This window comes from Haliotis rufescens, unplaced genomic scaffold, assembly GCF_023055435.1.
Source record: "Haliotis rufescens isolate VD_foot unplaced genomic scaffold, xgHalRufe1.0.p SCAF_2, whole genome shotgun sequence".
Lineage (NCBI taxonomy): Eukaryota > Metazoa > Mollusca > Gastropoda > Lepetellida > Haliotidae > Haliotis > Haliotis rufescens.
In genome coordinates this window covers 46296587-46312477 of record NW_025963890.1, presented here as the reverse complement: position 1 = coordinate 46312477, position 15891 = coordinate 46296587, and the positions used below count along the sequence as shown (strand labels likewise).

The following is a 15891-nucleotide window of genomic DNA, read 5'->3' as shown; positions in this document are numbered from 1 at the left end:
CCTGTCACTAATCAACCACAGGAGAACCACTGGTGCCAATTATGGATTGTCACGACGACAGTTTGGTGAGTGAGTGAGTTTGGTTTTACGCAGCCTTTAGCAATATTCCAGCAATATCACGGCGGGTGACACCAGAAATGGGTTTCACACGTTTTGTCCATGTGGGGACTCGATCCCGGGTCTTCGGCGTGACGAGCGGACGCTTTAACCACGAGGCTACCCCTAGCCTAGTTGTTAGCCACTAGGCTACAGTTAAAGATTACACACAATAGGCCAGGCACACATTGTAATCACCCGATCGTCATTCTCGATTTGATCTTATCACTAGCATAGCCAATGTCATCCCCGAAATTTTCACTAGGGAATTGTGTGAACATGACATGACAAAAAAAACCAATTGATATTTACAATATTGACCAGTTAGGCTCATTTAGGGTTGTACACTTCCCAGGGAGCTGAGAATGAAAAACCGAGTGCACTGTGGTCCATTGATCCAGGTAATAATGCATCGCTTCGAGTGTACATTGCGAATGGTGCTGTGCTCTTCATAAGCAAACTATTATGATAATTATCATCATCATCATCATCATCATCATCATCATTATTATTATTAGTAGTAGTATTAGTATTATTTAAAAAGGTTCTGAAGAATTATGTAAAGACCATTTTCAGATTCTCAGGCCCCTATTTTGGAAGAAGTTGCCGGCGTCAATCAAACATCCCTTTTCATCCGATGGAGACCTTCGCCCTTCGCCGGTAATGTGGACCCTAAAGGCTACTTCGTGTACATTGAGAAGGTCAAAGCTGGTCCCTGGGACTCCACTGTGCGCTACATCATGGACGTCAGACCCGGCACCAACCACGAGATCGCCATGGGACAGCTGTCCCCGGGAACGAAGTACAGCGTGGAGGTGGCTTGGTACAACAGCGACGGGGAGGGACCAAAGAGTGAACCCATGACAGGGTCCACTACAGGGGAGGTAGTGACCACCCCCATTCCTGACTTCCTCCCCCGCGCCCCGTACCTTGAAGAGGTGACTGCTATGAATGCCACGTCCATCCTCGTCACATGGTGGCCTCCAGATGAAGAAATGCCTGAAGGGGAGATCAAGGGGTATTACGTGTACATTGAGCGGATGGCAGGCTCCACCTGGATCCCGGAGTCCAGATATCAAACCAATATTCCCCCAGAGGGTCAGCTGTTTATAATAAGTTCTCTAAAACCAAAGTCAAGGTACCGCGTTACTGTCAGCGCCTATTCTGAGAATGGAGAAGGGTTAAAGAGTGACCAGCTGGTCGTGGAAACGCCGAGGATCGACGAAAACATGGGTCAGGTCAATCCGAAAAGATCCGGATCGGTGACTCTGCCAAGTCCTCCTGTAATGGATGAAGTCAGCGCCATCAACGTCACTTCCGTTTCAGTCAAGTGGCGGCCTTCCCGCGCAGACACTGGGCCTAACGCCGGCAACATACACGGGTACTATCTGTATGTCGAAGTGTTGAATAAAGGGAAGTGGAAATCGGAGTTTAAATTCGAGACTAACGCACTCCCAGCAGGACAACAGTTGACAATAAATGGATTAGAAAGGAACCGGAAGTACCGCATCCGGGTGTCTGGATTTGGTCCTGCTGGGGAAGGATCTCAGAGCGAGGCTATGACAACCGAGACAACAGAGAGTGAGTTTTAGACTAACGAAGACACAGTTTAAAGTATTTTAATATATTCAATTTGTTTCTACAATGCTCCTATTCTGACATTGCAATATTCAATTACTTGAAGACGTCTTCCAACTGGTATCTCTTGCACTGGTAAACATTTGTCTTTGTAGGCATTTAGAAGAACATAAAGACGCGTCACTTTTATGAATAATAACTTCTTTATTGTTTATTGACGTTTCAGGGCTGCTTCTTGCCCCTTTATTAGGTGAATACTGAGTGAGGTATTGAGTTTGTAAATATATATAAAATCGAACCCCTTTCGTTATCTCGAATGTACCGATATCTCGAATGCAACGATATCTCGAACCTACGGTGGCCCATAAGGGACACGGAGTCTGTTTTTCAATATTTTGATATTTCACTTACTGTTATCGTAACCTTTTGCAAATTAACACGATTTGTCTTACAAATATGTGATAAATCATGTGTAAAGAAGATATTGAATCGCTGAAAAACGAAACGAAAATGTCAAAAACTAAAATGAAAATGTCAAAAACACAAAACGCGATGTAAATAGTTTTCACCTTTCACTAAAATGAAAATACAGAAAACTATTTCCACCGCGGTGTAAATATTCCCACCGCGGTGATAATATTTACACCGCGGTGGAAATAGTTTTCTGTGTATTCATTTTAGTTTTTGACATTTTCGTTTTGTGTTTTTGACATTTTCATTTTAGTTTTTGACCTTTTCGTTATGGTTTTTGACATTTCCATTTTAGTTTTGGACATTTTCACTTCACATTTCAGCGACACAGAAGCTACTTAAAGTACATTTTCTATGTTTTCGGATGTTTTTATACATGATTTATCACATATTTGTATGGCAGATTGTGTTAATTTGCAAAAGGTCAAGATAAAAGTAAGTTAAACATCAAAATATTGAAAAACAGACTCCATGTCCCTTATGGGCCACCGTACGAACCTGTTCTCCGCCCCAGACCGCCTCGTGTTCATGCCTCGTTATCTCGAATATCCGGAATCTCTAAGTTACAACACGGTCCCGCTAGGTTCGGGATAACGGGGTTCGATATATATAGGGTGTCGAAAGAAGCGACTAACGGGATCGGGTGGTCAGGTTCGCTGACGTAGTTGATGCATATCATCGTATCCCAATTGCCTACATCGATGCTCATGATGTCAATCACTGTATTGTCTGGTCCAGAGTCGATTAATTAAAGACCGCCGTCGCATAGCTGGAATATTACTGAGTGCCGCGTTAAACAACAAACAAACAAAATGTTTACTCAGTATTCTCTTGAAGTAGCCCTGTAACGTCCTTACAAACAATAAAGAATGAGTGAGTGAGTTGGGTTTAACGCCGCTTTTATCAGTATTCCAGTTATATCACGGCGTGTCAGCTTAATGTGGGAGGAAAGCCCGAAGTGATGCAGGTCTAAGACGTTTACCACTTCGGTGAAACCCACGAGCACGGATATGGTGCTGACAAACCTAGAAACATAATCGGGGCGAACCGGGATTCGAACCCACAATCATAGGTCTTGGCGTGCCAAAGGGACGCAACTCTGCACAGCGAATCGCGGCGCCTTAGACGACTGGGCCACCCGTGCCCCCAAACAATAAAGAAGTATTCATTAAAGCATCATGATTTTGGTAATCACACGCACATGTCTTTGTCGCATTTCTTGATATATGTTATACCATCTATTTCCAGATGTAGTTCGTGGTAGAACAGAGGAAAGGTAAATCATATTCCCTACTTTTATACCGATGTCAAAGGTCTTTAAATGAATGTGAAGACATTCTATGGACGTGTTTCAATCATTACACTTGTCCCGATTAGTACATTACTGAATTAAGTATTTACTTTGAATTTAAGAAAAAATTCAAATGCAAACTGTTTAAATCTCAATATTAATCTCACAACTAAGTCTCACGAAACACGTTTCAATACTGACTGCTCCAAGTTTGGTCGATATTACCGAACCGAGCCGATCCGATTCGAGTGAACCCGAACACAATAGAGTTATGTCCCCTTTCCGTGTTCTTTCAGAGAGCAACCGCCAGCCACTGGCTTCTGTCAGATCTATCTGGGAACCATCTGCTCCCGGTATCTGCGCAATAAGAGCGTCTTCGTAAAATCCCGGTTCGAGCAGTCCCAGAAAGAAGAGCGGGTCATAGGTAAGAGTTAACGTCGGTAGCCGTTATAGCATAGGTCCATTACACTCTCTTGCTGAAATAAAGACTTGCATTTTTAGTGAGCACAGCAGTCTGGCACTCATTAAAATCAGATCTTAGTTCTCGCTACCGCTAAACAAAGATCTGAGGACATCCCATTACGGGTCACGTCAGAACGACATGAGTCCATCACTATGATCCTGAGACTAAAGTTCAGTCGATGCAATGGAAGCATGTGGAGTGTTTTGGGACCAGCACGGAGTAGTGATGATGGATTTCTTGGCAAAGGGTACCACAGTTACAGGAGCTTATCATGCTTCACTGCTGCGGAAATTGCGGGACGCTATCAAGCTTAAGAGGCGTGGCATGCTGACCAAGGATGTCCGTCTCCTGCAGGACAATGCTCCAGTACACAACTCTCATGTTGCCCAGACAGAAGCGCGGTCCTGTGGCTATGAAATCCTTTCACATCCTCCTTACTCTCCTGACCTTGCACCATCTGACTTCCACCTCTTTCCAACCATGAAGTAATTTTTGAAGGGAAAACGTTTCACAGATGATGATACACTGATTTCTGAAGTCAAGTCCTGGTTTGAGACGCAAAATGAGGGCTTTTACAAGCGAGGTCTCCATAGTTGCATAAAACGATGGGAGAAGTGTGTAACTCTTGGTGGTTCCTATGTGGAGAAAGACTAATACCTATGCCAAGTTCCATCCCACTAGGTCCATCGGAAGTGGGTCAGGGGAAATCTTTAATGACCACCCCTCGTATGTTAAGAGCGCATGACAATATCTACGTATGCTCAAAGCTTATGTCATCATAACCCCTGAAAACTGATCAGTGTGTATTTTAATTGCATTCTGAACTCCGTGATGAGTATTCCGCCCAGCTGGTTCTAATAACTACGCAAGTATCGCCATGAGTCGACGTCAGCGACTATTTCCAGATAACCAAGTTGAAATAGCGATAGTTAACTAGATGTATCATGAACACTGTATTGGCTCTTCCAGCTGCCGTGACATACATAGGCAACCGCCTGAATCAGAGGTGTGCCAACCTGGCCTTACAGACCGTGTGCTACACAGCGTTCCCCCCCTGTACAGCGATCGGCAACGTCCCCACCCCCCGGGCTGTCTGCAGGGAGGACTGCTACTCCATGGACTCGCAGTGCCGGGATGAGTTGGCGCTCGTCAGAGCCAACCCCCTCGTCGGTAGGTATCGGGCAAACATTTGGGATACGATGACATGCATCAACCAAGTCAGTGAGCCTGACCACCCGATCCCGTTAGTCGCCTCTTACGACAAGCTCGTCACGATATGGCTGAAATATGCCGATGTGAAGTAAAGCATAAACTCACTCACTCACTCTTACGACAAGCATGGGTTGCTGAATTCTAACAGGTCTGCATAATATAACATATAATGCATTATGAGTATCTGAACAGCATAATGGACAAACTGGTCTACATTTGAACCGTCATAAAGACTACGTTTGCGACTACACAAGGGTGTATGGTAGTAAGTTGTCCTGGTTACCCCCCAGGCGATGAACTGGTCCCCCAGTGCAACACCCTCAGGACCAGCAGCGTCTCCTCAGGGGGCACCTGTGTGCGGGTCATCACAGGTCTCGCCCCGGGGTCCGGGTTTGGGTCCAGAAGAGGAGAGTCGAGAAACGTAGGTATGTTAAATCGGTATCTAACTTCCTTAACTTGTTTGGTTTGGTTTGGTTTGGTTTGGTTTGGTTTGTTGTTTTACGCCGCACTCAGCAATATTCCAGCTATATGACGGCGGTCTGTAAATAATCGAGTCTGGACCAGACAATCCAGTGATTTACATCATGAACATCGACCCACGCAATTGGGATAGGATGACATGCATCAACCAAGTCAGCGAGCCTGACTACCCGATCCCGTTAGTCGCCTTTTACGACAAGCATAGTCACCTTTTACGGCAAGCATGGGTTGCTGAAGACCTACTCTACCTTATATTACTCAGATACACGCATACATATTTCAAGCAGTGCTCTTTAAACATATCCCCACGCTTTACTAGTACTTACACACACAACAAAAACCATCAGGAAAATATTCGCCTTGCACATGCAGACACCTACATCCACATGAACGAACGCTCCAGACATGATCAAAGTCATACAGTAATGCCTTGCATACACATACTACTCTGATTCTTATATTGACAAGGTAGAGGTAAATAACATCAAACAGGTGATAAAGCAGTATGTTTGTTTGTTTGTTGTTTAACGCCGCACTCAGCAATATTCCAGCTATATGACGGTGGTCTGTAAATAATCAAGTCTGGACCAGACAATTCAGTGATTGACATCATGCACATCGACCCACGCAATTGGGATACGATGACATGTATCAACCAAGTCAGCGCGTCTGACCATCCGATCCCGTTAGTCGCCTTTTATGGCAAGCATGGGATGCTGAAGACCTATTCTACCCCGGATCTTCACGGGTCGATAAAGCAATATGTTTCCGCATTGATACGTCACAGTAGGGAACATAGGGAACTTGTCTTTGCGATATTGTGTAATATAATATAGCTACGCGATATATCGCAAGGAACAATGAAGAACGAAGCGTGGTTTATTTCACGATAAAACATTGTTCTATCATGACGTCATTTCGGGAGATTCGAATATGCGCTCGCAACTTGATGACGTCATATATTGGACGACGTTGTCTTTGAGAGGGAAGTGTCTAGTAAGTTCTTCCCCACATTCGTGACCAACTCGTGTTATTCCGGGACAGGTTACGGAAACGAGTGGTGACGAATGTTCTTCCCCATAGTTGTAGCGGGGCTACGCATGCGCAGATAAACGCGATGGCAGAACGATCGCATCCAAAAGTGGTAGAGATATGACAATCGGTATTAGGAGAAAAAGTACAGATAATCGACGTGAGGATTGTGAGAATATGCGGGGTATGCTAAACTTTACCCACCGTAAAATATTATTGTCCGACATTTCCGAGGTCGGATTCTATTCCGGGAGTCATCATTTTAAAAAAATGGGTAAATATTTTTAAACGCCCTTAAAGAGGCTGAACAGAATGTTGATATTTCATATAAGAAATAAACGACTCGTGGTCGTTGTTTATCTTACAATTAAACACTGAAGGGAGAATAAACCAGGGGGGCGACTCCCACTCGTCGATTATTTCTTAAATACAACTCCAGCATACTGGCCATGTACATGACTTGAACCGTACGGCACAACCCTTTACAAAGATCTAAACGGACCGTATACATAAACACATAATCTCATTAAAATCAGATCGTTTTCTCCTATACGATACCAATCTGCTTGAAGATCTGAGTCAACTCCTTTGCAGGTCGCGTCAATCGAAATGAAGTGGTTTCTTTAGCAAATGGGATGTCAGTTTTCTGACCCGATTCGGTCAATTTCTTTACCTCAGAAACGGTATTGTGTATAAATATCTACAACATATATAGCGCGGTCATTATTAATATCCTCTCGGACTGCCCGTTTGTATTCGCTTTCGAGAAACATAAATAAGATATTCTGCTCTGAATCCTTCGCTCGCTTGTACAGTGAATTTAGAAGCTTCAACGCAGATGGGTTGATTATAAGGTCAAGTGCCGTTTTTTATATCTTCATGCAGAGATGTGTCATCTCGGGGCAATACGTCTGAGTGCAATGAATTTGCGTGAACACCTCTCACACACAACACATAGCTATACACTGTAGGCTGTTTCCAGATTGACATATCTATACCAGAGTCTCTATCTATGTTACCAGTCCCGTCCAGCCCCCAGCGTCTAGCGGTGAATCCCGTCTCTCGCTCCCCCTACCGCGTCCGCCTCGTCTGGATGTCACCCCATAAGCCTAACGGAGACATCACCGGCTACGAGGTTGCATGGTCCACTGGCGCGGGGGACACGTACAAGAAACTGCTGCCGGCAAACCAGCTTGTCTTCGAGACCAAGGCTTTGTGTGAGTGCGCATCTCCTCCATTGGTTTTTTTGTTTTTGTTTTTTTGTTTAACGCCGCACTCAGCAATATTCCAGATATGTGACGGTGGTCTGAAAATAATCGAGTCTGGGCCAGACAATCCAGTGATTGACATCATGAGCATCGATCTAGGCAATTGGGATACGATGACATGCATCAACCACGTCAGCGAGCCTGACCACGTGCACCCGATCCCGTTAGTCGTCTCTTAGGAAAAGCATAGTCGCCTTTTAAGGCAAGCATGGGCTGTTGAAGACCTATTCTACCCCGGATCTTCACAGGTCTCAGATTCCTTGTCATCTCCGTGGTTGTTGCAGTGCAGTGTGCATTTCAATAACTAGGAAACGTACTTGAACTCTTGAAATTATTATCATCAGACGAGAATTTGGATTTTTCTGAAAATTAATACATACACCAAACATGTGCATGAAAACATGGTTCTGTAAGCTGGTAATGGCTCAACTCGTTAAGAAACCGTGTTTCGGTGACGAGGCTTGTTGGCGTTTATCCCTCAGGTGAAGCCTACACGTACTTCAGAACAGGGATTATAGTTTGGCGAATCAGAAGTTAAGCCCAACGTCTGCGGATCCTGGCAAATACGCATCTCAGCACAGCGAGTTGTGGCTTCCAATCCACTGGGTCATCCCTGCAACGTGTGGCACTGTTTGAACGAAGTATTAGAGAAAGAACTATATTCTACTATTATTACAGACGACTGTAGACAGTGGTTGCGCCTGTGTAGAGTAAGATGCAAAGATGGCAGTTAAGGTACATGTACATATAGAGTGCATCAACATCTTTCAGATCGAGGCTTGCGCTACGAGTTCGAAGTGAGAGCTATGAACCAAGCCGGGATGAGTGAGCCAATCAGAGCAGCGCTCGACATTCCGGAAGGAGGTAATATCACGTGGTTGTATTGCTATGTTCAATCCCGTAATACGCAGGCCCCGTGGTGCTCATGTATCCCATGGTTGTCGTAAAAGACGTTTGGTATGTCGAAACCATTTCTGTGGAACATCTCCCAATTAGCACCTTAAGACCTCAAGTGTGACCTAAAGGTGGTCAAAAAGCGAGCTCTTAAAGTGAGACCTCAAGGTGAGATCTCAAGTGAGCCCTCAAGGTGCTCCAAAAACAAAACCTAAAGATGCGATCTTAAGAGAAAACCTCAATGTTGTTTTAAGGTGAGAACTCAAGGTGACACCTCATGTGAGACCTCTAGGTGAGATCTTAAGAGAGTACCTCAAAATCACCTTAAGCTGAGACCTTAAGGTGATAGTTTAAGTGATACCTCAATGGTATGTATTAAGTGAGACCCCAAGGCGGTCCCAAACGAGACCTCAAGGTGAGATGTGAAGAGAGATCATCAAGTGGATCTTAAGGTGAGAACCAAGGTGATATTTAATGTTAGCGCTCAAGGTTAGATCTCAAATGAGATCTCAAGGTTAGATTTTAAGGTAAGACCTTTTGCGAAACATTACAGGGGGACCTTAAAAAGAGACCACAAGTGGACCTCAAGGTGCTCAGCTGTCCCCTTACCTGTTATATAACATTACTGACTAATAGCCTAACTCTCAGTTATAGCAAAGCGTGTCAGTTTGATGCCAAAAAGGTTTCACTGTTATGAAAACAAGGACTAGTGCTAGTCTGTCAACTAGACTCTGAAAGAAATATATCCAATACAGCCAGTGCAAGTCTATAATATTTGGCAAGTCTAGGTTACTGCAGTATCAGGAAAATGAAGAAAGTCTCTTGGTTCCAATCTACTCTATGTTATAATTATAATTTAACAACTGTTTTTACAGTAAATTATGTTCATCTCAGAGACTAGATGTTAGTCTAGTGTGATGCTAAAATTCCAAGGAACATAAACAGGGCGAGGATGGCCTTCGAAACAATGATCAACGGATCCATGTACAGGGAGGGGACACAACTCGGCACCCGTTCCAACATTACCTCTCGTGTATACAACACTATGTATGTACATACAAACATGAATGTTTCAGTACCAATGGGCGCCCCCCAGAACGTGGAGGGGTCAGCTAACGCTACCTCTATAAAGCTGACCTGGGACCCCCCTAGTCGCGCCCTCCTCAACGGCCGGCTCGGGGAGTACGTCGTGACGGTGTACCTTGCTGACAGCCCCTCATCTGACCAGACCTTCCAGGTGGGCAACCCAGGTCTCGTCCTTCAGAACGTGGAGCCAAGGACAGAATACGTTTTCCAGATCGCTGCCAGGAATAGGGCGGGGGTGGGGCCATGGTCCCCGAAGGTATCCGTCAGGACAGGCTGATGGTTCCAGGGAGATAACTCTCTTCGAAGGACATTCCTACGAGTTCGTTTGTGTATAGGGGTAGTGCTAGAAATTGTCATGATTTTCTTGTCAGGTTTCAAAGACATTTAGACAATAAACTCATGTAAAAGGAAATATATTTTCTTCAAGTGTAATAAGTAATGTATATAATTGTGCAATTGTTTATAATATAATAAACAAACGTCTCGTAATTCAGTATTGTTGATATTAATGAAAGTATCCGGTCAATAAACGTTTCTATGGAAACAAAAACAAGACTGCCGCATCTCCCCGGCAGGTGGTCATGCTAAGGGAGACCACTCGTCATATGATCAGATGTATTGTTTAGTACCCCCGTGTCAGTAAGTGAGTGTGGTTTTACGACGCTTTAAGCACCAGGAATTGGCTTCACACATTGTAACCATGGCGGGAATCGAACCCGGGTCTTCAGCGTGACGAGCGAACGCTTTAACCACTGGGCTACCCGACCGCCCCACCCCCATGACATGTTTTAGGCTCGCAATATAACGCCACATGTCTACAAGTTAAATACTCCAGCTGAACAATTGAAAATAGTAGCTCTGATAACTTCCTGAGCGAAATCCAAGAACTCAAAGAATTATATGAAACCACATTTTAACCTGACATTTCTGCTGCCATTTTGGACTGTAGCTCTGACGTAAACATCCATTCTCAGGCGATACTTTATAGTGTAATATCAAAAACAAACAAACAACTCCACTAGAGGAGATGACATGCGCGCAGTTGGTTGAAGATGGGTTAGTTTGGTGACGGTTTGGTAATTCCAAGTTTGTCACTAAATCAGTTCAAAACTGCCGAAACATCATTAATGTGTGGTGTTCTAAGTAGGGTTTTATGTATACACATGGAAATAAGTTAAGCAACACCCGTATGTTCTGAGACCGGGCAACTTTTATGAAGTAATGCTTGAAATTTGTAAAGGATGTCCATACCAAATAAATTATTTAGTGAAAAGAAAAGGTTGAGGAGGATCATAGCCAAGATTACCATGAAATAATGTGTTTGTTTTGTTTAGATGTTACAGATTTGGAAAATGACTTAATTTCATCCAAATAATTACGAATATCATGTTTGTGGCACAGACTAAAGTACCATGCACACTTGTGGTTCACGGAATTGAAGAACAATGACCTGCAAGTCCAAATATTGACTTCCATCAGTATCTTATGTAACCTCCCTGAGCCCGAACAACTGCCTCAAGACGCCTCCTCCTTCTTTGGATCAATCTCTGGATTTGATTCTGAGGAATTTGTCCCATTTCTCATGCAAAGCAGCAGTCTGAGAGACAGGTGGGTCTCTTTGTCGAACACGACGGCCGTAAATGGGACAGAATGGGACAATATACCTCAGAATCCAATCCAGAGATTGATCCAAAGAATGAGGATCAGTTTGAGAATATACGGGTGTTGCTTAACTAATTTCCATTGGTATATCTAAATCCGTTGCAATGATGATAACTCGACCTAAAACAGTCCAGTATGGAGTAAACTCATGGTTACGTAACAATAGAAAATTGTACACGAATTTAAATTTCTTGTCGTTTATTTTGACCAGATTACAACATGGGCTTTTCCCATCTTGTTGTTAACATATAAAGCAATAATTTAAATCTATAAATCTATAAATCAGTAGGACCGCCTCCGTGGTCTAGTGAGAGAGCGTCCGCCCGGAGAGCGGAAGGTCCGGGGTTCGATCCCCGGCCTCGTCATACCAAAAGACGTTAAAAGATAGTACTTGTTGTTACCCTGTCTGGCGCTCGGCATTAAGGGGCTAAAACAAGGACTGGTCGGCTCTGAGTCAGTATATTGTGTCTGAGTGGGATATTCATGTTAAACTGCGGCATGGTATCTCAGTGAGCTAGCACTATAAATCGGCATCAGTCCGGACTAGTACAAGCAGTCACACAAACACACACACGTACATGCACGTCGCTATATAAGTGCAGTAATCTTGGACGCGACGTTAAACCCCACTTCACCTCACCTATAAATCAGTTGACATGAATTGCCAAAACGAATGAGTGACAATACGACCAAGGTTTGAGGATGCTGGGTATTTATTTCTACATCAAAATGTCCTTTTTCTGTACTTGACCGAATTCAGTCTAAGTTAACGAATGTACGTTGTGCCTTTGAAACAACTCCGGTTTTAGCTCGCCTGGCGTGTACTCATCGTCGTGAACTCCTGTCTATCAAATAGTATTTGAAACTGGAACCTGGAACCAACAAGAATTAGGCTAATGATGTTGTTCCTAATTGTGTTGGGTATGTGTATGCGATTGGTCTCGTGCAAGGTCTGAACAACTTGACACACATTTGGCGGATGCCTCTGCGAATTCGGACGGGGTTCCTAATGGTGGGTCATATTGCCTTCCTGATTTACCTTCTCAAGTGTCTGGAGGCTTTGATCGTCCATGTTGGCCCGAAACTCTAATACTATCCAACCAACCCGTGAAGATTCCGGGGTAGAAAAGGTCTTCAGCAACCCATGCTTGCCGTAAAAGGCAACTATGCTTGTCGTAAAAGGCGACTAACGGGATCGGGCCGGATCGGATCGGTCGTGGTCAGGCTCGCTGATTTGGTTGATACATGTCATCGATCCCTAATTGCGTGGATCGATGTTCATGATCTTAATCACTGGATTGTCTTGTCCAGACTCGATTATTTACAGACCGCCGTCATATAGCTGGAATATTACTGAGTGCGGCGTTAAACAACAAACCAACCAACCAACCAACCAACCAACCAAGATGCATTCCCGCTATAGTGTAGGCATTCGTCGATACACAGGGTAGCTAAAGGTATATTTAATATTGCTGTTAATAGTTGTGTAATTAGGGATTGCGCTTAAATACTCTATAGTGACATACCGTCTCGAATTGTGCTGAAAAACTATTGAAAAATGCCATAGTACGAAATGTGAACGCAAAATCAGGACCAGATAGATGATAACACCGTACCATTGTTGTGTTACACGTACTTTGCATCGCATGAAATCCATTGTACATACAATGTTGCCTGTTAAGTACGTACTTAGAACGATGCAATGTCATAGGTAAAAAGTTATTGTGAATGAGTATGGTTTTATGCCGCATTTAGTTATATATAACTGTATGACCAGTCGTCTAAGGCGCCGCAATTCGTTGCGTAGAGTTACGTCCCATGGGCACGCCAGAAACCTTTGATCGTCCGTTCGAATTCCGGTTCGACCCGATAATGTTTCCTGCTTTGTCTGCCCAATACATCCGTGCTCGTGGGTTTCACTAAAGTTGGAAACGTCTGAGACCTGCATCACGTCGGGCTTTCTCCCACATTACGTTGGTACACTGTGATATAACTTGAATACAGTTCAGTGCGGCGTTAAACCCAACTCACTCACTCATTAAGAATCCTGAGGTTCTGTTGCCAAAACGATTAAATATGCTCCACCTGACGAGTCGCGACGCAGGGAGTCTTCCCAAGACATGCACTTCCATAACAGGGGGGGGGGGGTTCGTAACTGTTTCGCATGTACACACAAACATTAGCCTTATCTGTCATCCGTAGACTTACACACTCTATCAAAATTCAATGTTGAGAAAACAACATACGTCATTTTGTTTTAATGATTCCCAAAGGTAATGTTTACAAATTTATAGACGTAAACACAAACTGTTTTTATGACTACTGGAATGATGGTTGTATCACGTTCTCTCACGGGATTGCGCTGTGTAATTACGAGCCTTAATCCGACAACGAGCGGAGGAGATTAGATATACCGCATAATTTCCAAATTCAATTTGAGGGGAATATAATAAACATCTCATCTTTGTAGCACACTAAAAGTATTCTACCGACAAAAAATAAGGTAACTAATCTTTTATTTTTAGAAAGTTTTATAGGTGTTCGGGCAACTGGGCCCATTTACACCTTGCCCATAATAAAGGTTTGCTAATTACCGAGATAGGTCATAGAGTAGTGAAACTGCCATACGCTTTAAAAGCACCACACACTACTTTAAGATTGGCTGACATATTCAACAGAGACCTATGGTCATCATAGATAGCAATAGCATTATTATAGACATTACAAATGGAGACTGATTTTTTTATCCTTCAAATGAATATGGACTTCATTCCCTTGTAATTTGGATGGTGGAGCCTTATTTCACTAAACGACAGTGAGTGAGTGAGTTTAGCACTACCACCTGTAAAACCAAACTGACGAACTTTACGTAGGCAGACATAACCTTCCCAACGGAATTGCTGGTAAGAAGTTAAGAATGTCCCCTGAAGACAAAACATCTGGCTTTGGGTCAAGACTGTTAATACAAACTTTAAATCCTGTACCGTTAGCACTTAGTGATCTAGCATGAAGAAAACCATAAGAAGGATGGATTAAGACTTCCATTGTTGACCCTTAACCATGCTTCACGCCGAAGACCCGGGTTCGATTCCCGACATGGGTACAATGTGTGAAGCCCATTTCTGGTGTCCCCCGCCGTGATATTGCTGGAATATTGTTAAAAGCGGCGTAAAACCATATTCACTCACTTAACCATGCTCGTCAGATCATCAGGGGACAATTTTAACCCCAAGAGGGACTGGGCAGCTGACGCTATCGTCTGGAGACCATCAGACTTGAATGCACGAGCAGTGCCAAGATTAGCAACTATACAAATAACAAAGCTGAGAAAATCAACAGGAGAGACATTGTTAAATAGAGGTTTGCAAGATGATTCAGGCATGATGTCAACAACAGGATCAGTCTGACATTCAACTTCCTGAGTCTCAGTCTGAGTACTAGCAGTCACCATGACTGGAGAAGACACAACATCCGAAATTGTAACAACCTGAGACAGTGGTTCAGCTGCAGAAGGTGGTTTAGGGACTGCTGGAACCTGAGCGACATCAAAATCTCCACGCACCTGTCGAACAGCCTGAGAATAAGACAACTTACCCTCAACTCGGACTTTCTGAATCTCGACAGCTTCCTGGTATTTAATGCAACCTTTTAAGCCGCAGAGTGTTGCACCACCACAGTTCTTACATTTAAGGGAACTTTCATTGCACTCCTCGTATTTGTGCTTCCCTCCACATTTAGCGCACACATGATGAGTGCTCCTACACTTAGCAGAGACATGCCCAAAGGACTGACACTTGAAGCATCGCAGAGCAGGAGGAACATACATCCGGATCGGAAATCTCTGGAAGAAAATGACAACATGATCTGGTAAAGATTGGCCAGTAAAGGTAAGAAGAACAGATTTGGTGGGAACTTTATCAGGCCCACGAGTCAGACGCACAGCAGAGCACATTAATGGTAACACAGGTTTTAACTCATCCTCAAGTTCATTCATCTCAATATCCAGATCAATACCATAGATGACTCCACGTGTTCTCATTAATGATACAGGTTCGTGTGTGGTGACAAAATGTTCATCAAGTTCTGTGACCTGCAAAAGTGTTTTGGCAGCCTCAACAGTTTTGGCTGTGGCACTAACATCTCCCCTGGTCATCCGCTTAACACTGACTATTTCTGCAGTGACCTTAGCCAAGGCTCGAGCCAAAGCACGCTGTGTCATAAGTTGACAGAGGGTCGTTGAACCATCATCATATTCATCTACATCGGCTTTAAAGATGACAGTGGTTGATTTGACCTGCGCTGAATCATCAAATACAAAAGTAAGATCAGACCAAGCAGTAGGAGGTACAGTATTTGGA

General features: G+C 43.7%; 1 protein-coding gene across 1 annotated transcript in view; it reads left to right on the top strand.

Moving 5' to 3' along the window:
- The window catches only part of LOC124142187 (hemicentin-2-like), a 56435-nt gene extending 46079 nt beyond the window's left edge, over positions 1-10356 (top strand). Inside the window, exons 31-38 of the mRNA XM_046510492.2 lie at positions 673-1677; positions 3394-3421; positions 3733-3860; positions 4869-5069; positions 5402-5536; positions 7646-7840; positions 8663-8755; positions 9862-10356. Coding sequence (XP_046366448.2) covers positions 673-1677; positions 3394-3421; positions 3733-3860; positions 4869-5069; positions 5402-5536; positions 7646-7840; positions 8663-8755; positions 9862-10148 — 2072 coding nt within the window. The 3' untranslated portion in view covers positions 10149-10356. The remainder of the gene's footprint in view (positions 1-672; positions 1678-3393; positions 3422-3732; positions 3861-4868; positions 5070-5401; positions 5537-7645; positions 7841-8662; positions 8756-9861) is intronic.
- The last annotated feature ends 5535 nt before the right edge of the window (positions 10357-15891 follow it).